The 26,118-nt window shown below is 36.2% G+C and overlaps 1 protein-coding gene across 4 annotated transcripts in view; it reads right to left on the bottom strand.

Annotated features, from left to right (window-relative positions):
• The window catches only part of SEMA3D (semaphorin 3D), a 142,897-nt gene that overhangs the window by 63,014 nt on the left and 53,765 nt on the right, over positions 1-26,118 (bottom strand). For all 4 annotated transcript variants that reach the window (XM_027460118.3, XM_027460093.3, XM_038186215.2 and 1 more), the window contains exons 3-5: positions 16,602-16,762; positions 4,189-4,251; positions 1,752-1,871 (exon numbers count right to left, since the gene is read on the bottom strand). In XM_027460118.3, the coding sequence (XP_027315919.1) occupies positions 1,752-1,871; positions 4,189-4,251; positions 16,602-16,762 (344 nt within the window). The remainder of the gene's footprint in view (positions 1-1,751; positions 1,872-4,188; positions 4,252-16,601; positions 16,763-26,118) is intronic.

The raw sequence follows: 26,118 nt of genomic DNA, 5'->3' as shown, positions 1-26,118 counted from the left end.
GTCATCTGGTCCAACCATCCCCCTATCACCAATATTACCTACTAAACCATGTCTCATTCAAACTGTTATTCCAGTAGGAGGTTGTAAAAGATCTGCACCATCTGTGGAGGTGGGAGTAGTGATGAATGCTGCACAGCTCACCACTACAGCTGAGCAACCAGTGAGTGCAAGAAAGGCAAGACTGGGAGACAGTGAGGGGATTAGGAAATACAATATGGGAATTCTTCTTCCATTTCCTCTCATAAGGTAATTGGTCATGTCTAATTGAGACAGACCCCCTGTCTAGACTGACTGCCAGACTGAACAATCAGGCCAACTCCATAACTTTATAAAGTCTGATGAAAACAGCCTTCACAAATAAAGTTGCAGTGGCGGAGTGGATAAGGAATCTCGTTAATGATCCAGAGGTAAACCAGAGACTTACTTAAACTTTTGCTGAGAGCTGTTCTGCTCAGTTCAGCTTTATATTTAATCATTCATGCTAAGGAATCAACAGAGTACAAGGGATCCAGTTGTTTCAATTGGAATATTCAAGGAAATTAAGAAAAAAAAGAAAGAAAAAAAAAAGCCTAAAATATTTCTTTGCAAGCCCTATCTATTATTCAGTACGTTTTATTAATGGCTTATTAGGAAAAGAACACCACAATGCAGATTTCAGATAGTTCAGTTCTCTGCAACTTTGGCAGACCCCTGGTCAATCAACCCACAATTTTATGGAATAAAATGAGTCTCAGTCAGGGCTAGCATTAATACCCATCCCCTCACATCCTTTTTTTTTTTTTTTTTTCTCTCTGGGAGCATCTGCCCTTGATTTTGTATGTCAGAATAAATCCAGCGTGTACATATTTCAGGGTATTGCATTTAATAACATGTCATTAAACCTCTTTTCTTATATTCTAGTATTTCACTTAGACCCTGAGAAAAAAATAAAGCTATTTCTACAGCAGCACAGTAAGCCTGCAATGCAGGCAAGCAGCCAGACAGGTCATATCCAGACACTGTCTGAGAACAGAGCCAGTGTTATAAATATAGCCAAGGTGTGATACATATAGGAGTTAAAAAGAGACTTGTGTATTAAGTGGCTGCTTGACACAACACTGTTGTGGGGGTTAGGTCTCAAACATTTGCCACTTAGGATAGAGATTTCTTTGTCACCAGCAAATGAAGACCAATCAGCCGCTAAATTCAGTCCAGGACTATGCCACTTGTGATGGAGGATACCCAGCATTTCCTCAGTGACAGGGCTGCAAACCAGCTGCAAAGCCTGAGATACCATCCTTCAGCTCAGAGACCATTTACAAACTCTGTACTACCCTTACAGGGAAACAAGCCCTGAGGAGCAGGGGATATGTGTACCTTAAAAAGTAGAGCAATGAATGTCGTCTTGAACTCTGCATGTGTGTGTGTGTATGTAAGCAGAAAATATGTGCGGAAATGACTTACTAGAAGGAAAGATATCTGGGTTAAATGTGCTCTTCACTTAGTTAATCATGTAGAAATGTCATTCCAAAAAGCATTGTGTAGTAAGTATTACCAAGGAAAGTGCTTTGTTCAAAAGCGATACACACATCAAATGTGAGAACACAAGTTCCCGTCTGACCTAGAAAATCCGCCATTTACTCTGTTATTTAGGCAAGCTGCTGTCAGTTCATTTTTTATACACTCACAGGGTATTTTCCAATCTGTGATGAATGCTAAACAAGACAAGGGTTACTCCTTGACATGTCAGAGTAGCAAGGAAATTAAATTACCTCTTTGTGAGTGCCAAGTTCAATGTATCCACAGAGAGGGTGAAATGCTCCTGTGCCACAGACGTAAACATGGGTTCGGTTGTAGGGCTGAAGAACCCTGATAAAATTGGCACATTCTGTCTGTTGTGAAAGGAAAGGAGAGAAATGTTAATTGTTATGTTTATTTTTCTCTTTGACATTATTGTACTAGGTGTTAGCCATAATATCCTTGTATTTAACCTCAAAACTACTGTAACAGTGACTGTTTACTGGATAGATCAAAGTTGTGATGGCTAAAATTTTACAGTGGCAATGTATCAGGCAGCTCATCAATCAGATTTGTAAGCCTTTCTGTTGTAACACTTACAGACATGAGAAGCTATGTGGTAACAGTATAGTTTAGAGGACATCTCTTCAGCATATGCTGTGGACACATCCCCTGTCAACAAAGGTCAAATAGCCACTGGATTAATCTGCCCACAAATCCTCCCACCTTTGCTCCTAATTAAGGGTTCTGCACAAGCTTTAGCACTGAAGATTACATGATAGAAATCCTTGTGGCAATCTGAAGGCCTTCACCATACTTCCAAGGGGATGTTTTGTGCAAGTGACCTCTCTTTGCACCAACCACAGCTGGTCACCTTTATTTGGGAATTCCTGTGAGTCCTTTGGAATGCTCAGGTCAAGTCTTGGCTCTAGCTGGGCTTGGTAATGTCAGGTAAGTAGCACAGATGCCACTTGCTGTAAGGATGAGCTGGATATAAAGGCAAGTTGTAGTTTTCCGCAAAATTAAAGAAATATGTGCACATATAATAAGGTAGTGCACATATAATAAGGTAATGCACAAAAGTTTTGTATAGGTCCAAGAGACCATCCTACACGTAAGTGCAGAGACATTGCAGGAAGCAAAAAGGAGATAGTTTTGATGTATGTTAGAAACTAATTTTCTCTCGTGCCTTTCCTTTTGTCTTAGCATAGGAATAGTTCAGCACAAATCCTCCATATAGACCAGTATCAGAACTTTCCCAGTGTTCAGCAGAGGTGTTGTTTGGCTTTTGTCTGCTGTAAAGATAAGGGTAGCAATAAGTTAGGATAAAAAGTTGGAATTCCTCAGACAAGAGCACAAAGACTGTTCTGAGTTGGAGTCCACCTTGGTAACAGACAAGCTGGACAGAAAGCATGGGATTTGTGGAGAGAAAAGGAAGAAATTTTATTATACAGCTGGGAAATGTTTACATTTCTAGTGGACTCTAGACACGATGTAATCTGTGCTATGCAAAAGAGATATGAAAGTTTTATTGTATATATGAATGCACCTTATATACACGGAGACTTCTTAAAGAAGATTTGTGGTTCCAGGGAAACACTAATGAGGCTGAGATCTTGTTTTAACCTTAACTGCAGCTGTCTACAAGTTAAGTTAATTTGTAGTGTCCACTTCTACTCTGATTCATCAATGAAGTATAATGAAGTTACATTCAGGATATTTCCAAGGAAAGAGGAGCACTGCAATGGGAAAGATTTCAGGGGAACCTTTCTCACAATAAATTTCAGAGGAAAGTCCATTCATCTTTCAACTAAATTCATTACATACAAGAATGGCTAAGTATGATTGCTGCTCTTAATATTGAATATTTTTCTTGAAGCATCAACATTTAAAGAAATTCTATGACTTGAAAAGAAAAAGAGAAGGGAAGGGAAGGGAAGGGAAGGGAAGGGAAGGGAAGGGAAGGGAAGGGAAGGGAAGGGAAGGGAAGGGAAGGGAAGGGAAGGGAAGGGAAGGGAAGGGAAGGGAAGGGAAGGGAAGGGAAGGAAAGGAAAGAGAAGGAAAGAGAAGGAAAGAGAAGGAAAGGAAAGGAAAGAGAAGGAAAGGAAAGAGAAGGAAAGGAAAGAGAAGGAAAGAGAAGGAAAGAGAAGGAAAGGAAAGGAAAGAGAAGGAAAGGAAAGGAAAGGAAAGGAAAGGAAAGGAAAGGAAAGGAAAGGAAAGGAAAGGAAAGGAAAGGAAAGGAAAGGAAAGGAAAGGAAAGGAAAGGAAAGGAAAGGAAAGGAAAGGAAAGGAAAGGAAAGGAAAGGAAAGGAAAGGAAAGGAAAGGAAAGGAAAGGAAAGGAAAGGAAAGGAAAGGAAAGGAAAGGAAAGGAAAGGAAAGGAAAGGAAAGGAAAGGAAAGGAAAGGAAAGGAAAGGAAAGGAAAGGAAAGAAAAGAAAAGAAAAGAAAAGAAAAGAAAAGAAAAGAAAAGAAAAGAAAAGAAAAGAAAAGAAAAGAAAAGAAAAGAAAAGAAAAGAAAAGAAAAGAAAAGAAAAGAAAAGAAAAGAAAAGAAGAAAAAGACTTTTTTTCAATTAATCCTGAAAAGAAAAAGTGTAAAAGAAGCTTACTAACCTATATAATGCATTTAGAAATGAGTATATGGATGCACATATTATTATCAGCATTAATAAAAATATAGATACTATACTTACGTGGGCATCTTTCCCAGCTAATTTGCATAGCTCCACCTTTTCTTTTGCTGCAGGCCAGTAAATCTGGAAGAGAATTTAAAAAATACAAAAATATATTATTAAGATATGTATTATAAATAGTCCTCTGATTGCTGCTTAGCTATTTCCTTGAATGAACAGTTAAAACTTATGCATGTCAAAGGAATTTACGCGAGTAGAAGTAAATGTGGCTTTGAGTACAGTTTTTTGTCACTAGTATCAAGGCTTTAAAATCAAATCCTTTGTTCTTTGTTAATTTCTTCTTTGTGTATACCTACCTTTTTAAAGTACTTAGTTGATCCACCTAACACACCTTGTAAGCATTATGAACCACATGTTTTTCTCAAAGATTAGATGAGCTAAATCATCTTGAAACTAAATTGACTGCAGAACAAGGCAATTTACATTTATGATGAATTTGATCCAGTGAACTTGGCAAAGCAGTTATAGAAAAATAGTGAGCTGTTACTGCCAATTTCCAAATGAAAAGAAGTTTTGTTTGAAAAACTAAAAGTAGCTGAAGGGAAATTTGTAGAACAAGAAGTACATTTGACAGAAATTAATAGCACATTGTTTTAAAACATCATCAATCAACAATAACTAAGTTTACTGAGTGAAACATAAAGATTTAGAAAATGACATAGAAGTTTAGAGAAAAATCATATACCTTAGACAATTTGCAGCATATATTATTACTGTTTCTCTTTGTTTCGTTTGTATTATAGAATTCTTTATATTAGGTTTAAGTGCAGATGGAGCCAGATGACAAATCGTTATCTGTTACTGTAACCCCAATGATATTAGTGGTGAAAAGTCAAAGAGCAACAGCTCCATTTCTGATTCATTGATTTCAATTAAACAGTTAGAATTTGATATTATCCAGTATTCCAGTATATTTTTGATTCTACTAAATTCAAAAAAAGAAGCTGAATACTAAGTTTTTCAGAAACATTATGCTAAGTGTGTATCTTTTTTTCCTTATTTTGACAAAAGAAAGCTACAACCATTTCTCATAATTTATAACAACAACAAATCATAATTTTAGAGCAAATATTAGTTAGGAAATTGCCTCATCCCAGAGACCAATATGAAGATTGCTAGTAGTCATACACGCTTTTTTACTCGAGTCTCAAATCACAGTTGGTAAAATCCTAAGCAGTGAATAGTGAATATATGAATAAAAAAATGTTATAATAATCATTAAAAAGGATCTTCCAGTAAGGACAAGTAATTCAAAAACATGCGAGAGGAGTTAGCTTCTGTAATATTTCTTTTTGTTCACCCAGGTATTGGCAACTTTTAAGATGTGGCTTGCCCCATACATAGGCTCTGGGATGGAAAGCTGGAGTGCCCAGCTTTATCACAGTCCCAAACACAGCCAATATTCCTCTCAATATGGAAACTATCTTTTTATTTAATTTCTTTCTCTTCTCTTCCCAGTGCTAATGGATGTGTTGGCTTTCTGCAAGGAAATTAATTTCCTCTCAATGAATTTGCAGTTACCTTTGTGATTAGAGGTTAATAGTGTATTTTAAGTTATATAAACCTTAACCCTTTACAGCAACATTTACCTAAAGTCAGAGATAAGGCAGTATAAAAACATCTCTGCACTGGAGTAAAAATTTATTTTCCCAGAGCATTTTCTCAGAATGATGTCATGATAGCATCCAGGTATGAAAATGCAATTGGAAATCAGCCGCACCAGCATGTCTGGATTACACAGTGTACAACTCCAGAATGTACAGCAAGAAGCACTGGGAACATTGCAAATACATTGGGAAGAGTTGAAGCTAGTACCAGTGAACTCATCTGCCCTCTGTCTGGGTGGAGTGGGACAGCTTCCCCTTGCAGCACTGTTTTGTCACAAGTGCCATTGGGTTAAGGAGAAGGAGACGCTGAGGCACAATTGGTGCTGTTGAAAAAAAAAATATGATGAAAAAGAACAGGCAGAGGAATATGAATTATGGATCTCCAAATAGCTTGGTTTACTTAAGCTGAGATCTATTCTTCAAGTCTCTGTCACATAAATTTCATGCCCAATTTTGCCCAAGCACACCCCATCAACAACAGAGAAGGGTATTAGAGGTCTTTGATCTTCTTGAAGACTTTTTCTTTTTTTCTCCCAAAATTGTTTAGGTGTCTGGTTATGCAGACAAGATCTCCTTCTGTAAGCTTTCAAAAATGCCTGCCTCTTCCTGCTGACTGCACAGAAGTACTGGACCCTTGCTTTGGGAGTTCCAGTTATATGGAAAACATCCACTTGAAGACATCAGGTATATTAATGTCTTCATTAATATACATTAATATAACTCTAGCCTCAATTCTTGTTAAGATTCCTTCATGGGAAATAATGTTTGTCATACGAACTGGACTAGTCAGGTTGAGACATCACATTCCCTGCCTTTGTAAAAGAAAAGACCGCAGTCAGTTATGAAAGAAAAATCAATGGTCTCACATTCTGGCTACTCAACAACCTCAGTACTTAGCATCATACAAGGCCAAAATAGTCAATGAAAAGTGTAGTTAAGTGATCCAACTAACTTTTAAATCAACTTGAACTTCAAAGGAAAATAATAGTATCAGTATCAACAATAACAATAAAAACAATGACAATGATATTCATATGGAAAACCAGAATCATTTCATGTTTCAAACAGCACGAATTATATATATGATATATTTCATGGTCTATATCTGTAGTGTCTGGAGAAATCTTAGAATAGCTAAGTACAATTACTCAATTTAAGGGAAGACTCTACCTAGTTGAAATACATGAACAATATAATTAAACAGGATTATTTTCTTCTCTTAAGCTTCAGCTTATTTTCCTTTTAAGATATCCATATCAAAATTCCAAAGGTTAGGGCTACTGTCATGGTTTCCTGATTTTATCTTTTATGGACCAATTAAAAACAAAATACCTTAGCATTACTTTTAAATAATTGCACAAATATTTTCTTAAATTTAGCAACAGAAAAGAAATTAAAATCTCCAAATAACTGTAAGCTTATAAGTTCTCTGCTAGCAGAGTGAAAGAAAACCTCCCAGGAGTACAAAATTAAATAACACAGAAGTGTAGGACAGATAAGGTATCACATTAAAGGGTAGCTGGAAATTCATTTCTGATTAAAACAAAACATTAGAAACCACAAAGATATTTTTCAGATCAGAAGCAAAGTAAGTTCTAAAAGTAACTTTTTCCTTCCTCCAATCATACATTTTTACTGTAAGAAGAGTGGAAAGAAAAAAAAATTTTCAAAAAATATAGATGATTTTGATACATAAATTGATTGGTGGATGCTATATATACCAATCAATTAAGTATAATGTATATAATGTACACATATATATGTATATGTGTGTAAATATATGTATATATGTGTATATGTGTGTATATATATGTATATATACACAATTATGGTATATATAGTGGTATATTACCTAGACACAGTTCTGTGAGTTTCATTTCAGCTGCCATCATAAATTAACAATACTGGTTATGAGCCAGTATTTCCCTTATTCTTCTGTACGTAACTTTCTCTATCCACTTTTGTTCCTACACTAACACTTAGAATATAAACCCCTTGGTGAAGTGATAGCTCAAAGACAAAACACTGAGTTCTGATTGCAAATAAACTCTTTTATTAGGTTAGAGGTTTTCCAATAATCATTTCTAATGAAGCTACTAAACCTGGGATGATACAAAGCTTTTCCAAAGAATGGAAATTACTACACACCATCACAACACACACAGAAATGAGAACATGAGATACCTAAGTAAGATACAATCCTATTGGTCTTATTTCATCTGTTTGCAAGGCTTCAGAAAAATTTCTATGGAATGGATAACTTAATTTTCTAGAAAATATCAAATATGGTATTACACAATATAAATTGGTAAAGAGCCATTGCTCCTGGTTAATATTGTAACATATCTGATATTTAATAACATATCTGAATTGAACATTAATGTGGTAAAAATCCTCTTCATAAAGGCTCCACTAAAGCATTTTATAAGTTGCCACATGGAAATTGATTAGCTCAGCCAGAGAAATTAGATAATTATTAATAAGAAAAAAATGGTCTGATAAATAAAGAACTTGTGGTAGGAAGTTACTGATGTAGTTCTTCAAGAAATAATGTCATATCTCATATCATATCATGTACTCCTCAGTAGTCTTGGCAAAAACACAGCACTCTGCAGCAAAATTTAGAAATTATATAAAATTAAGAAACATCAGTAATAAATCTGAAGACTTGCAAATCCACAGGAAGAATCAAAGCACTTTGAAAAACAGAGTTATAAATAGTAAGAGGAAAATGATATAAACTGGACATAAATAAATATAGATCATAAATAAAAATAAAAATAAAAATAAAATAAAAATAAAAATAAAAATGAAATATCAGAGTAGTAAGATTCTGGTATTAAAGACCATCCTACAGAAATCGTATAAAGTATCCCACAATATCCCTTCCAAAAGAGTTGGACTGGGTTATTAAAGGAATAACTGTTGTATGAGGTATTTGTTTGTGATAGCAGGGAGTGAGACCAATTGACCAGTCTGATTCCTCCCAGCTCCACATCCCCAAGATAGTCACGCTCGTGCCAGCAGCAAGCACTTGAGTGTCCCATTGAGGTCAATGGCTTTCAGCAGCCCTGGGGATTTCACTGGAACCTCTCATGTGCTTGACGCTGCACACGTGCTTCAGCACTTCTCTATCAGTACAGTCTCTGGTACGAGAAACCCCAAAGTGTTTCATTAGTGGTACATGCAGCACCAGCAGGATGTGTCCGTATCTGGAGTGACGGACATCAGCTGATCAGTGTGTCTTGTATCACTCACTCACTGAATTTAAGTCCTGTGAAGAAAGACATTGTTTCCTTCTTACGTTGAAGGAATAAGAGGTGAATGGAAGCACTTAGAGAAAAATACATTGATTTTAATCAGCTACTTGATACAGCAAGTCTGCTTTCTTCCCTTACTTTATTCTATGTTGTCGTACATTTTTGTTGTACTGATGCTTCATAGAAGAAGGCATGCAATAAAATTACATCTTTGATGTCAAAATGTCCCATTAAGACTTTGTGAAGCAAACAGACCATAATTCAGAAGCTTAAACTCACTGGTATTAATGTATTCCCCATAAGACAATTCCAAATGAAATACCCAAAGAACAAAGCCAGATCAAGCTGTAAACCCATTGTCACTCTGGCATATGCAAAGTGCTCCCCCTGAGAAACTCTCCTCCATGAGAGGCTATGCCTCTACTCCTCTGCATGATTAAAGAAAGAAAAAAAAAAAAAAATCCTGACTTACCCTAATGTGATCATAAGACGTGCAATAAAGAGGGCAACATGATCCAAAAACGTTGAAGGAGACACTCTAATCCCAGCTATGTCATTACCCTACTATTTGTAACACTCAGTTCTCAGTTTTCCCACCAGTAAAATGACTTTCTCCTTTCTTTCACTAAGAACTTAGTAATTCATTGAAAAAAAAGGAAAAACAAGGAAAAATAACAAGATCAAGGAGCACAAAAAAAAGATATGAGTGATCCAATGATAAGACTATCACACTGTTTCTACAACAATACCGTAAATATCACAACTCAATACTGTAAGAGTGGGTGTTCATGGATTGCTTGCTGAGAATCATGACATTTGTCATTTTTGTATACTGACCTAGGGTCATGTCACCAAAAAAAAACTACTGAAATATCTGTTGAATTTCCTAAGACAATTTCCTAAGAAATGCTGGAAATAATTTCATGCTTTTTTTTTTTCTTTTTTTTTTTCTTTTTTTTTTTTTTTTGATATTATTTTGCTGTAAAAAAAGAGTGTTTTAATTAATGGGAATGTGAGCTGTTTTTAGTATACTATGCAAGTATACCAGTTGGTCTCTAAATACCTCACATCTGTTGCATTCGTGTATCTGGTATGGGAAGTTCACAAGTTGGGGAACTGCAGAGATTGTTCTCATATACAAATGCGAAGAGGGAGGTTACCCTAAGCATTTCTCGTAACTGGCTCTGACTGTACTTGCTGTATTCTGGAATTCAATATTTTAAAGCATCAGTAAACAACGGACTTTAATATATTTAAGTGCCTTATCTGAATTTCTCCCTGTATTTGAAACTTAGACTGTTTTTAGAATTGGATTCTTCACTCTTCTCTCTTTTTAACAGTTTTATCAAAGGTTAGCTAATTCTCAGGACTACTTAGAGACCCCTAAAAAACGGGGAAATTCTCTTAAATTTCTGTTACTTTAATATCTACCACAGACCTCTCGTCTTTCAACAGTTATTTCTACATTCATCACACTAATTCCCATAGTTGAAATACACCTCCAGGGAGACATTTGACTGGAATTTCCGATTATTTTATAACAGCAGAAAATCAGATCTCTGAAAGAGTTAATTTGATATGGCATGAGGAAGGGAAGAGGGGATATAAGGATCGATTTGGATTATGCGAAGTGCCAGTGTATGCTGTTCTTCATTTTCATGGTAATAGCAATCTGAGTTTAATGCACTTGAAAGTCATAGGGAAGCAACAGTTGTATATTTAAATGATACATTCGCAGATTTTTGGTAGCTTAAATTTGGCAAGTGGCTGTTAAAGAGAGATGTCCGAATTAAATGAGCTATTTGTATTGCATGTCTAAGATGAAGCCAGATATCAGCTTGCCACAGGGCTCTTAAAACCCTGACCCATACCAAGCACAACCGAAAAAGTAGCCAATGCTTTCACTACTCAAGGGTTTTCTGAAAAGTGCATTTTCAGGTGTACATTATGAGCAAGTGTGAAACCTCAGAGAAAACAAACCAGATGTTGATTTCATTTACATCCTGAAAGGCTTCAATGGCCTTACATTTCATTTTCCACAGTATAACCACAACAGACTTCAGCCTTCTGTCTGTTTCTCCTAAAAGGAAACCATAAACCAGCATTTTCAGGGTAAACGCAATTTGCTTCTCATTTGTTTATCACTTTAGACTGAAAATAAATCTTACTTTTGAAAAAGTCAAAGCCCAATATGAGTTTTCAGAGAGCAGGATACTGGCTGTTCTTTATACCTAAACATATGGGTAAAATATAGAAACAACAGGGGATGTTTATGGAAAAATAATTTATGGCAACAATGCAAAAGGAAATAACAGAGACACCCTCTTCCACCTAAGATCTCTGTCCTGGTTACATAATGCTTTCTCCACGTTTTGCCTCAGTCTGTTGTTCTGTGTCTGTAAACATCAATTAAAAGCTTCCACCTTGTCTACACAGCTGCCTAAATTTCACTCTATCAAACAATGTTATGGACTCTTAAAGGTTTCCAGAGCTTCAAAACAACCTTTACATAGATCAATGGCAAGGGCACTCCAAGGGCTAGCAAGCATAGTTATCACAGTTATCTCTGGACATCCCTAACTTGAAACACCATCATAGCTCCTTCTTACAATCCTGCTTCATTATACAATGTTAATAGCATTTGGTAGTAGCACATTAAATTACATAGATACTCAATAGAAACAGTCTTGTTTTACTGTAAATGATAGAAGAGTTTTATTACCACGAATTTTACAAGGATGGGAAATACCCTAGAACATGTGGAAATTAGTACTTTATGAACTGCAATATCCAGAAAGGTTGTTTTTCTTTCAAAAGCAGGGCCATGAGCATGACTTTAATGCCTGGGAACTAATTCCTCATGAAAGGAAGGTGAAAACATGGCCCTGCCAGACCTCAACACCACCCTCATTCTTTTCTCAGAACCTTCTCTACTAACAGACTGAAAAGAAACCAACACATTGCCAAACGGACTCATGACCATCCTCCTCCCCTGCCACTGAGATTATTTTATTTTTTTGATTTTTTTGGTCTTTGTGTCCCCTCTTTCAAAACTTAGAAATCTCCAGTGACTTCCAGATAACTCTCTGGTCTCTACTGATGTCACCTGGCAATCCTTTTTCACCTGACAGGTGAAGTGTCATCCTCAAGCAGTCTACAGCTTTTGCTAACAGGCAGAAAGCTAAATTCCTTTGAAATATAATATATACAGCACATATTTTTTTATGAAGGATTAATCTTGGTGTTACTGTGCTTCAAGGCTGCAATAAACATCTCAGGCTGTGCATGTACTCCTGAGGCTCCGGCATGGTGGCACAACCAAAGCCTCCCTTCAATGCTGGCTTAATTCCCACTGGTTTCATTCCTAATTGAGACATTTATATAGACTGACAGGTTTACCAGAGCAATGAAGATGAAATTAGGCACCTATATCTGAAGGGTATTGTTTATATATATATTTTTATAAGAACCACACATATACTTATATACACACATGCATATGTTTTTCAAGTATATCCCCATTCCTGCAGAGATGGGTGCATCACACTGCAGGTATCACACAGTGGTAATATTTAGATAGACTTATAACCCTATTAACACTGTTAGTAAGCACTGGAGTTATAAAAAGGTGCAGAATTTCTTCACAACTATTTCATAAGCATTTACTGAAATGATATATATATAAATATATGCATATGTATTTTCTACTGTGAAATGCCCACAGATGAAATCAGTACAAAAGGAGATTAAAGGATGGGATACATGACAGCTGCACCTGGCAATGCCAAAAAAATGGTAGCAACCACAAACTAAGGATACTCCAGGCAACAATAATTTGTGACCTAGTGCCAGTACACACTGGGGCAGATGAAAACAGCTTCTTCCAAAGCTGCTGTTGGGGATCTGACATGTTTATCTATTTGGCCCACATGTGGCTGTGTCTTCTAGCACTGACAGCTCCTGCAGGTTGGCAGACTTTCAAAAGCTTGTCAGGCCTTGATAGCATTCCTATTCCTGCAGAGATGGGCGGGTCACACCACAGATTGCACAGCGATAATAGTGCTGACATATAACCCTGCTCACACTGGTAGTGAGCGCAAGTTACAGGAAGGTGCAGAATTTCTTTACAGCTACTGCATATGTGTTTGCTCAGCTGATCACATTTTGTATTTATTATTTAGTTTCTAGTTTTTGTTTGTTTGTTTTTGAATATTAAAATAACAGTTTTAAGGCAAACTCACAAGAAAATTCTATTGACTGAAGTCATCTTTTCAGACAGATCCCAGAGATTAGGATTCCTAAGGAATTCTTCTACAGCTTTTCATTCTCTCATGCTAGTAAAAATTTTGTTTTACACCACACTTTTACTTGGTTGTGACATAGTTTTTGTCTACATTTGCAATGACCTGATAAATATAGGTTGCTGCTCTTCTCTGCCTTTTCTTTATTTTACAGTGTGTAAATAGCTTGCAACATCTGTCAGGCTCCTCAGAATCTTTCAAGAAAAGACTATGGCACAGATAATGCTATTTGTGCAATAAGAGCTACAGGCTGCTATTTAAGACAAGTTTAAGTTCACAGATATTTTTTTTTCATACTACAGAAAGACAATTATATCCCTTAGCTACATTTTTAGTCATCTGTATTTTTCTTATTCTCACCACTCGTTCTGGAGTCTTTTTCTGTTATATTATTCTAGCTACTGTTGCTTTATAATAAGGTTTGAAAGCACTGGAAACTGGGTAGATTTTTTCGAGCTGACAGTTAAGAAGTTTTCAACCAATTACACAATAAATTGAATAAAAAATACAATGATTCAAGAAATCGGAACTCCGGAGGAACTATTGATTTATTTCATCAGGAAAAACTATACCAGGAAATAAAGCCATAACTTAATATATTTAAATTAATTTAATTAATTTAGGTAAATAATTAGGTTGCAAAAATGAAGTTATGAAATGATGTGTGTGTATACATTAGAGAGGGAACACAATACAATGCTTTAAATGTTTCTTTGAGTACTATTCACGACATATGAACACAGAGACATATGAAGAACATATGATGACATATGTCTTCATATCAAGACATATGAACACTACAATATAATTTTGCCAAGTATTTATGTCCACAGACAGGGATTTTCTGGGAATAAACTGTTAGGGATGATAACTTGGCCTTTTGGTGTATCAGTAGTTACTAATACAAAAAACATATATATCTGAAACTGAGAACTTTTATTAAGTAATCTGAATCAGAAGATGCTTAATATTCTAATTAATTCAGACTACTCTTGCTCCAGGACAGGAGAGGACAAAGGACACACTTCAGCCCCTCGCAGTCCCAACTTGTGTGGTTTCCTCACACCGGGAGAGCCTGGAAGCCAGCCGCCTGGCCCCGAGCCAATGCAAACCACGGTCAGTCTAAACACAGCACAGGCTAATGCTACTTTCTGACACTTCCCTGCTACTGGAGAGTATCCTTGAGCACTGAAACCTCATCAGTGACTGAGATTTATACAAAATCAACTTCCTTCATCTCCTCTCTCCTCTCACTCACACGTTTCAACCAGCCCAGAACGGAAGAACCAAGGAGGACGTCTGTATGACATTGCCTTGTGGGCATGTACTCAACCAGGTAAGTTTATAAGGTTGTTGAATGCCCATGGAGACCTTGGAAATCAACAAACCAGAATGCTCTGCAAGGTTTCAGTGTCACTTTTAGCTATTTAAATACACTTTGCCTCAATGTTTTCTCTGAAAAGTTAAAGACAACCTGAATAGTTAAATGTATTTGAAACTGCACATAATTCTTTCTTTACTCCAGATATCTTAGTGGCTATGAATTTTATTTTATTTTTTTATTATTTTTTTTTCCCTGGGTTACTACAGATATTTAGGCATATTAAATAGCTTACGAAGTGCAAACTTTACTTCAAATCTAGAATCTTTGCTCTAAAACATATATGATTGATGGCACTGCCTGATCACAAATTAATTCTCCTGGCTCAATCTTCTTTCTGCAATTCTTGGAAAGTGCAACATCCATAACAATCAATGGTGATATGGCTAAAGTGAAATGTTACCAACTTGGGTGGAGGGGTAGACTATCCAGGGTGTGAATGCCTCCAGAAAGCTCTGAACTAATCAATCCCCACTGAACATAATACAAAGTGACAGCACTCAGGATCTCTCAGGAGGCAATCAGCACCCACAGAAACAGGCGTCTGCTTTTCACACAAACACAATTTGTTTGCTACAGAAAGCCTATGCCAAAAATCAATCCATAATCTGAATCTGCAATATTAATAATGCTGTTATAACTGCAATGTCCTGAAAAGGTTTTGGTTTTTCAGCAAACTACTGAGATGGAAGATTAACATGAGGTGTTTCATAAAGCATCCTAGGGAAGAAATCTCCTGGAACAATATGAATTTTAAAGGATTATAAAAATAAAAATAAAAATAAAAATAAAATAAAAATAAAAATAAAAATAAATAAATAAAAAGATTTTTAAAGTGGTCTATGGAACATTGTAGAAGTCAAAATAAGATACACAACTTGATACTAGAAACACTTGTATACGACAACAGCAAGTGTTGCATTTAAGTGTGGGGCAAAATCATCTCCTGTTACACCTGTTAAGCCCTGTGCTGCCATCATATTAATTTAGGATCAGTTACCACTTCAGAGCTGACAGCAAAATATAGTCACTTAATACCTCCTGCTGGAGCTTAAAGAATATATCAAACAGCTGAGAATTTAAATTTTCTTCAGTAAGTAGCATGTCTGGAAAAAGCAGAAAAGCTGTTTCTGTGCGTGTTTCTGTACAAGCATCTGTTTTTTATATGTAGCCGTCAATTGTGCTTACAAAAACTCTGTTTCACCATGTGTACTAGAAATATTGAAGGCTACATTGCCTTTTTATTATCTGGAATTAACACATTGTCACAGGGCAAGGGCCAGAGAGTACACTGGATCCCAGTGGAAGATTCTCATATCACTAGCAATTCCAGATATTAGTGTAAATATTAATATTAAATTGCCAGTAACATTGCCATAATTTAAACCACCCAAATTGCCTCTGCTGTGTTTAATATCAGAGTAATGTAATCCCAGTGATGCCAGAAAACAATGAATGATCTGCCTGCAGTTACCATCTTCCAAATGCTTTTATTTCAGAAGGGTGACCATGACAAAAAAAAAAAAAAAAAAAAAAAAAAAAAAAAAAAAGAGCAAAAAACAAGCACTTACAGGTGCATGTTTGCCAATTTGTTGATATTTTGTTTTAATGCACTGCAGGGCTCCTACAGGTGGGTGACCTCTTGTAGGACTTCAATCTCACAGAAGGTCAGATACCATGAGAAATTCATTTTATTAAAGATAACCTGTATAACTATGGAAGGTGAGATTAATACTAACTATTTACATTATAAATATTAAGTCCATCACACAACAGATCAGAGTTACCCAGTGAAGAAAAAAAAAATAGATAAAAAGGAACAAAATTGAATTTATAGGATGAACTCTGTGGAAAATAAACTGACCTTTTTTACATTTTTGTTTAAATCAACCAAGTTGAGCAGGAAGATGTGGTCTTTAGCCCCAATTAGCAGCCGGCCCCTCTCCTCATCTAGCAGCAGGGTTCGAAAATCAAGCCCCTCCGTAGATCCTAGGAATGGGATGCAGCTGTTTGAAAGCAGCAAGTCTGTGGGAAAATGAAGAAAATCTTTATAATCAAAATGTTTACATATGACTCATTGGTGTCTTTTATAAATATATTCAACCAGCATGGAGTATGCCAATGACATAACTGCAGTCTTCAAGCATGTCTTTCCAGGGTCATAATACAGTTCCTTTCAAACCAAGTTCCTTGGTTTTCTTTGTGGGAGAGGGAGAGAGGGGTGTTGCTACTTCCAAATTGGGTAATATTTACTTTCGCAAAGATTTTCCTGTATGAAACTTTCTTAATAAACTGCCTCTCTGACATAAAAGAATCACATTCCTTGGCAGAAATTAGAAACAAAAAGAGCTATATCTTTACTGCGTTGTAAGAAAACTAATGTGTGTTTATATTGTCATACTCATGGATACACAGGACCAAGGATCAATATTTCACCATATTTGGTGCTCAATATATAAAGCAGCAACATATAAAGGCCAATAGCACAGAGAAGAGCAAGGAACTGGAAACAGCTGGTAGGTGTGGCAGGCATGTAAGGATGAGAAGAACTGGGGGAAGGAGGTAACAACTGTAAGGTGTTGAATCATAGGGATGAAAGGACCATAATGATCATCTAATTTCAACCCCCTGTCATGAGCAGGGACACCTCCCATCAGATCACATTGCCCAAAGCCCCATCCAGCCTGACCTTGAACTCTTCCAGGTATGGGGCAGCCACAGCTTCTCTGGGCAACCTGTTCCATTACCACCTGTTCCACACAGGAAGAATAACTTCTTCCTGTTATCCAGCTTTAATTTACTGTCTTTTGGTTTAAAACTATTACCCCTTGTCATATCACTCTCTGGTAATGAGTATCTCACTATCTTTTCTGTATGCCCCTTAAAGTACTGTAGGGACACTTTAAGTATAGAAAGTTTGGCGTAAGGTTCATTTTTTCCATTGCCTACCATTCATTTTTTGGTGGTAATACAGAAAATCTCTACAATTATATTTGCAGTTACTACAAGTTTAATTGAGAACTGAAACTTGAATCAACACCCATCGAGCGTAGGTATACCAAAGCATAGTATTGAAAAAAAAGGTAATAGTATTGAAAAAAAGGCAATATAGAGGCATATTAAGGGGAGCATTGATTACTAATACCTCTAAGCTCCTGGGGTCTGTACTTTCCTTACAGAGTTGGCACCAGTTGCCGTTCCTGCACCCTTGTACTCTCTGTGGGGAAAGTTAGGGCACAGCTCTGGCTATAGCTTGTTAGAACCCTTTTAAAAGCATACATTTTCAACATAACTTTTACTGTGATGTAGTAGTGGCTTTCATTCCCCTTCAAAAGGTGATTAAGAAAAAATATGCTTCTCTATGAAACTAATGAAAGAATCTATGTTTTTCCCCATTAAAAAAAAAAAAAAAAAAAAAAAAAAAAAAAAAGCCATAAAGTAAAGAGCCTGAAATCTTTTGCTCACTGAAAACTTTGCAGACGTAATTTTGGATGAGGACACAAATAACATATAGAAAAGAGCACAACGACAGTATAGTCATGTTGGTCAGTCTCTAATTTGGGGAGAACAAAAGTAAACATGTGAATCAGTTCTTCCACAAGCAACCTCTCCAAGCTAAACCATTCACAAATTTTGGGACAGAAAAGTAAATCCTGTATTTAATTGAATACAAACTTAAGGATATTTCCATCTTCTTGGCACCGGATGGACAATGTATCCTTCCTGCTAAAGAGGTTAGACTTAAAGCACAAGTTACTTACATTTCCTGGTCATGATTAAAACCACAGCCAGCATTTTGAAGAGAAACTCTGGATCAAAATTAAGAAGGAAAAAAAAAAAATTCCCCAAGGTCTCTTAAAAAACGTGTGATAGGCAAAGCAAAAGATGAAGTCTTGTTGATGGCTAACAGCACCATGGGAAAAACAATTATAATAATAATAATAACTTTATTCATATGACTACCTGGAACAGAATTATTACAATTATTTTTTTGGCTCTGTCACTTTTGCTTAAGCTTATGTGGTTTTGTCTGGCTCACTGCTGAATACTGTTAGGTACAGTCTTAAAACAAATTGTCTTTATTACAGCTCCTATTCCCTTAAGTGGGATTTATTTTGCAGTACTTTGAAAAAAACTTACTTCACCTTAAAAAACTAAATCAAAAGTTAAACTTTATGCTGCTTTACACCAGCACTATTCTTTCTTGCCTACCTTTTGTGAAGACAAAAATGTCACTGTTCTGCAAATCGGTAACAGTTTAAAAGACTTGCTTATCAGTTGACAGCAAGATCACTGAGGAAAAAGTTGTGGATAGCACAGTACTAGAAATACTTAAATCCCACCCAAACTACTACTTACAGTAGAACTGTCTGAAGAAACTGTTAGCTACCTGGCTAATAACCAGTGTTAAAAATAAATACAAATTTTAAAAAGGGAAAATAAATGCCTTCTAAATTCCAAATTTCTGAAACTTATCTTACTCCAATAGTGTGTTTTCACACAGAAAGAGGTAAAGATACATTACTCCTGACACTTTCAGTGTTGTTGGGCTCTCTGTTATAGGACAGCAACTTCCAGTTACTCTTAACTTTTGTGTGATGTAAATACATCTTCATCAGATGTCACAGACTCTATAAAACTCCTCCCTTGTTTTTCCAGACCGGAAATTCTTGGCACTGGATGTGATGGAGCTGTTTATTGGGAAAGGATTCTCTGACGCTGACCACAGTGAAAAAGAAGATTTTAGCTCTCTTGGGCTGTTTAGATTCTTCTCAGTTGATCTCTAAAATATTGTTTACCACCTCTGCATTTCTGAGCAAATGTCTTTCTCTGCTCCACCCATGATGTAAGAGCTGGCTGTATTACTAGATTACCCAATCCATTGCATATAGCATTCCTTATAAATTCTGCAGTCTAAATTTAACCCCTATTCAACAACTGTCTCTAACACTTAGTACATAGGACTGAGGGAGAGAAAGAAATGAGGGATAACAATATCTAGTAATTAGTAATTTACAGGCATTAACACAAATAAACAGGAGATAGAGATGGATTTCAGAGGCTACTGTATTTCAGCAACCTAAATCATCCTCTGTTACATGACTCCTCAATCTCTTTTGAGGACAAGCTTCCAGTCCTGTCATAGTGCTGGTCTGTGTGGGATGGGTAACTAAAATGTAGAATACAAGGAACAGTTCCTTCACATCGTCAAGTAGAAACGTGATCTGAGTAAGGATATACAATATATTTGTGCAAATGCTCAATAGCACTTGGTTTCATTGCCTTGATGAAATCCATTGCCCTTTGCAAGCATGTCACTTGCCAAAATATCTCAACCTGATTCTCTACATATCTAAAAGAAGTGCACTGAGACTCTTATTTCCTATTTCTTTCTTATTTGGTAGAAAGAATCTCTGCAATGTCCATCCCAAAAGAATTGTTGTCTATTCCTTAACACTTCTAGTATTTCTTAGTAGAGAACCACCTAGGACAGCTACAACAGAGAGGGAAAATGTTGTCTCATAGGTGAAATGCCCAAATGGGAATGAGCCCTGCCTGGTTCCTTGTACAGTGATTTATTTCACTGTGTCATAAGGAAAACATTTGTAAAATGTTCCAGATTAAAATGACAGCACTTCACACTGATTTCTTACCAATGTAAATGACAACATAAGCTGCAAAGTGGTGAAGAGTCAGGTTTGGACAGTTATTTACTGTTGAAAAAAGCTTGGAAATAAGACTCCGAACACGGCCACTGATAAGATTAAAACTGAAACATGACCTAATACAAGTTGTCAAGTAAACATTAACAGAGAATTGATTAAATTACAGCCAAATTAATCATTGTTCTCACCAGATAAAAACAAAACAACCCAGCTTTATCTGTTGAAATTGCCCATCACAGCCAAATATCTTAAATATGACCTAGGATATCACACTGGAAGAATTTACCATGAAAAGCATATTTGCCCATTCATGTTCCAGAGCATATATTCTGTTTAAAGAAAGCTGTTGGTTTGAATCATTGAAGCCTGTCTAGTGTAGAAATAGTTTTCTTGCAGTGCACAGAAACAAAGTTAGTTACAGGTATGGTCTTTTATAAGTGCACATTCACCATTCAGTTTATAGTGTGTATATACTGTTTTACTGAAAATTAAACACTTTTTTCTTCACAGACTCCAGTCTGGCCATTAAATGGCCATTAAATTAAACAGCAAACTCCCTAACTGGGTTAATATTTCACTGCTGAGTGGCAGAAGATAGATTAGTAACTATTTTTTAGTCATTTAGGAAACTGTTTCAGAGGTCTCAGCTCACAACAGCTTGATCATTGCTTACTTAAACAATATATGGCATCAGAGCCACTGTGTAAAACTTCTGATGAAAAAATGTCATTGCATTCTGGTAATATGTATTTACATTTACACAACATATTTAGACTTCTTAACCTGAGCTCATGTATTTGGTGACAGTACTGTTGTTCCTCACCCCAGCATGGTGTAAGAACAGAGCAATCTGGAAATAGTTCATGAAGATTCAGAATTGCCTTTGTGGCCAGACTTTTGTGTGTAATGATGGACAATGCAGAAAGGGATCTCAACCTGTTTCAAAACAGCTGCATCTAATGACATCCTTAAAAGATCCTGAATTTGAACACTACATATGTATAATTTGGTAATTTTCACAGTCGAAAGGCAAGCATCATGTCATTTTACTCTAGATGTGAGCAAGTTCCTTCACATGCTGGAAAATATCCATTACAATTCACATTTTTATTGCGTGAATCCTCAACTAAATTATTGGGGTAAAGAAGTGTCAAAATAGCATAAATACAGCAAATTACTTAATTCCTGAAGTATTCTGAGTTCAAACATACAATTAACCCCAGATGTATTTGTATGAATAGTTCCCATCTATGAATCTCTACTAATTATTGCAAGAAGTAAGCTTTATTTTGTTTAATTGCAGCTCAACATGGACACAGATTTGTTGTGCATGCCATGTGGCTCATTGCTATACAATGGATTTTATTTGGCCTTGAGGAAAATGTCATATTCATGGTACAGCAGGGCTTTTTCAAAAGGATATGGATCACTGGGAGCAGAGAAAACACAATTTTTTGTTGGCACAACATAATGTAAAAATCTTGATTCTGTTTCTAGGTAGGCCCCAAACTACCTCATATTCTACTACATAGTTTGGGGTTAGGCACTTATGTTCCTCTTTCAAGACTGTGTTGATCTACAGGAAGGTATTACAGCCTCAGGAGGTGACACTGGAAAGAGAACTTTTTCAAAGATTGCTCAAAAATTCAAGAATGCTTTGCTGCAGTCGTTAAAGCATTTCAGGGCACTTTCCATGTCAAATTGCAGGCACTTCTAGCAATAAGTAAGAGTAAAATGTCCCAAATCCCTATTTGGAAACAGTTATTCACATATGTCAAATGTCAACATTTTACAACACAGAGAAAACATAAGTAGCTCCTTCATGCACAATGTTCCTCAAATCATCATTACAGTCAATAGTAACTAAGCAATAGATCACTCCGTGCAGTCCTGTCAAGATACTTTAGTATCTTTCATCAGGAAAGGAATATCATCTTATTTTCCAGTCTGCTTTATGAGGGCTACTGCTCCCATAAAAAGAAACACATTTATTTATGTGTATGTATGTATATATATGTAAACTATATATATGTAAACTATATTAAATTCTGGTGTGATGTGGGACCTGATTCTCTTTCATATTAGTAGAGGTCACTTGCAAGGAGGTGCTTCTGCAAGATCAGAGTCAAGACTACTAAAGAACATTCAGTCCATTTACTTCATAGCCTGTGGTATAATCAACATACAGTGCTGTCTTTGTCTGGCTCTGTGTATTTTAAGTCTGCAAAAATGGTAATCCAGTAAAACAAAATAGGTAAGTGCTAACCACCAAAAATACACTCTGTTAAAGCACGAGCTAAACAATTGTCAGTTATGTTTATGGAAGTGTATTTTAGTAACTGCAAATAAATTTGACTAGAGAAACAGCTGCACAAATAACTTGTAAAGTGTTATTATTGCGGAGGTGATTAAAAGCTGTCTTGTGACTTCATGTAGTTGGTGCACAAAATGCAAAGGCTCAATTCACAACCTTCAAAGAGCCAAACAAAATAATTAACTTTTTAGACAGCACAACTGAAAATGTATCTGAGTGAAACATTTGTTTTGTTGTTTTTTTTGTGTGTGTAAAAAATCTGAGGCCATGGATTAGTAAGGTTCCTTTATTCTAAGTAGTTTATCTTTCTTGAAAAATTGCCAAGGAAAGCAAACTCACTGTTATTGCCAAGATAAAATTAAATCCTCCTTTTTTATTTTTATTTTTTTATTTTTATTTTTATTTTTATTTTTATTTTTATTTTTATTTTTATTTTTATTTTTTCTCTCCTTTTAAATACCATGGATGTTAAAAGCATAAGCATTACAGACGTAATTCAATATGAATTCAAAAATGACTGGCAAGCGTAAGAGAATTGGTACTTGGTGTAGGTAATTGTTGGCATCATCTAATCACACATGCCTTTCCACTAGGAATGCCTGGCACACGGATGGACTTAAAGGACAACAAAGCTCCTCTCTAAGTGAAAGGTAGACTATGCAAAAAAAAAAAAAAAAAAAAAAAATCACCTCAATTTCCTCTTTTTCAATTGTTTCAGTTGTCAGGGCTTCACTTACCTATTTTTCATTTATCTCATACAGATTCTCAGCCTGGCTGTCAGTCTCACACATAATGGGTAAATCATCTGAGTTATGTGAATTAAATGTGCTTTCTTCTGCTGCAATCTTGTTTAATCTTGTTTTTATTTTATTCAAAGTATCCCAATGGTAAGGGGATGTAGTTCTCTAAGAACAAAATCTTTCATCTATTCTGAGGGAGCAACCCATCAGCTCACCTATTCTTAAAGCCATTGCAAAATTCCCCATTAATAAAGCCACAATAGCAAACAACTCCAGGTTCAACTCCAAATTCATTGAACCTGGAGAAAAAAATTAATTAAAAAAAAAACAAAACAAAACAAAAAAACCCCACACCTTCAGCTGAATACTGTTGGTCTACTCACTCTCATTAAAATTTCAGTTTTTGCCCTGGTTAACCCTTTCCCAGCCTCATGTATACTCCAATCTATGAGACAATATAAAAGCAAATATACAGAAAGCAAAAGATCAGTGATAAGCTTCAGCTGGAAATATTGGTAATTAAAATCCTTGACTGGCTTATTTAAAGAGACTTGACTCATTGTTTGTGAAATAGTTTTACTGCTTCAATTAGTCTATCATCTCATATTACAAACTTTCCACCTACCTTTAGGTGCATAATCATATGACCTGTAATTAGAAAGTGTGGAGATTAGTCCACACTCTGAGAAATGTGCAACACATACAAAGTGCACTGACAGTACATTGCACCTTGTAGATATCTATCATCAAAATCATACTGGGGTCTGGAACTTGTATTAACTTGCATGAATGAACACATTTCAGTCTGCAGCAGTGGACTCATTCTTTCTTGCTTGGCTGGAGATGTGTATTGCACTTTGCAAGTATGTCCAGGTGTTAAAAATATTATGCAGTGATCATATTTAACACTTTAAGACACATTGCTCTTTTGTCAAAGCATGGCACACAAAATTATATTTATTATATTTTATTTATTTATCTCCTCAGTGTATATAAATATCTGAGGGGTGGGGAACTGAAGGATGTAGCCAACCTCTTCTCAGTGGTTTGTGGGGATAGGACAAGGGGCAATGGCTGCAAGTTAGAGCACTGCACTGGCATGCGAAAGAACTTCTTCACGGTGAGGGTGACGGAGCATTGGAACAGGCTGCCTAGGGAGGTTGTGGAGTCTCCTTCTCTGGAGATATTCAAGGCCTGTCTGGACGCCTACCTGGGCAGCCTGCTCTGAGGAACCTGCTTTGGCAGGGGGTTTGGACCTGGTGATCTTTTGAGGTCCCTTCCAACCCCTACAATTCTGTGATTCTGTGATATTCAGTGTTACCTGTTTGTTGTTTTTGTTTGTTTGTTTGTTTGTTTGTTTGTTTTAAATGACTGTTACCATATTGCTTTTGCCTTCAAAAAAATACCAACCTTTCAACTTTTTTTACTTTTTAATTTTTTTTTTTTTGAGTGATATGAAAAGGGCTGAAGTATTTTGCAGCACCTGGAGCTGCAATTTTCACGTAACTGTTTCTTTGGAGAAACTTCCGAGAACATAGCATTATCTGAAGATGCACACAGCACCTTACAGAAAGACTTCTATAGCCTATATATCCATGGGATAAAACAGCAGGTTGTGCTGTTTCTTCTACCTATATTATCTAGTATCAGTTGTACAGAACTGGACACAGGTTTAAATCTTTACTCAATTTTTGCTCTGTAGGTGAAATGTCATCCTTAAGAGGTAAAAGAATTGGATTTTGTTTCATACTTGAAGCAAATGAGAATTGTATTGTGGATTTCACTCTCCAGGAATTGAAATTGCAAGGATGTTTCTCATGTAAACCTAAGGTCTAATTGGCCACAGAAGTCTGGATTTGCTCAGCAGCTGGTCTGACACCATAGATAGGTGCTGGCAAGTCTTTTGGGGAGCCTGCCTCTTTTTGCTAAGACCTGAGTTCTCAGGCTGCTAATCTGATGCCAGAATTTGCGTTGTTGAGCCTATATCTGTTGAATATGAAATATAGTGTTTTTCAAAAGGTCATATGTATTAAGAATACTTTTTTTTTTCACCAAGTTCAAGTCTATTTGCCAGCTTCCTTAATGAGAGTAATGTTCATAACAAAGCAGTCAAGGCCTTCATGTGAAAGACAAGAGACCTTGAACTGCAGAGGCATGAACAACTCAGTTGGAATAAGTGTCAGATGGCTTGGGACTGGAAAACACCTTAATATTGATACTAACAGGCTTAGGAGAGATACAGAGTAGCATGAGCTATTCCTGAAGTAGGTGACTTGACAGCGCAAAGGAGAGTTCCTGCCAACCAGAGTTATTTGCTCAGTTACTTCATTAGTGCCTCTTTTCAAAACTTAAAAGAACAGTTCATAGACAGGGAAGAAAAAATAATAATAATAATAAAAAATATATAAAACAGTGTTTTGTTTTGTTTATTTGGTTTTTGCCTGTAATTTCTATTATTGAAACCTATTTGCAATTTCCCTACTAGCATTATCATATACCAGTTGTAACCAGTGTCTGTGTGCAACACAGATTTTTATGGAAACATTGAATAACTGTATGTCCCAACCTCCCCTATCCTCTACACGCTCCACACAGACACACACCCTGCTTTCACTTTGATCATGACTTGGAGCCAGACCTTCAGTTTAACCACTGTGACCT

The sequence above is a fragment of the Anas platyrhynchos genome, chromosome 1, assembly GCF_047663525.1.
Source record: "Anas platyrhynchos isolate ZD024472 breed Pekin duck chromosome 1, IASCAAS_PekinDuck_T2T, whole genome shotgun sequence".
Taxonomy (NCBI): domain Eukaryota; kingdom Metazoa; phylum Chordata; class Aves; order Anseriformes; family Anatidae; genus Anas; species Anas platyrhynchos.
This window is presented reverse-complemented; position numbering and strand designations above follow the sequence as displayed.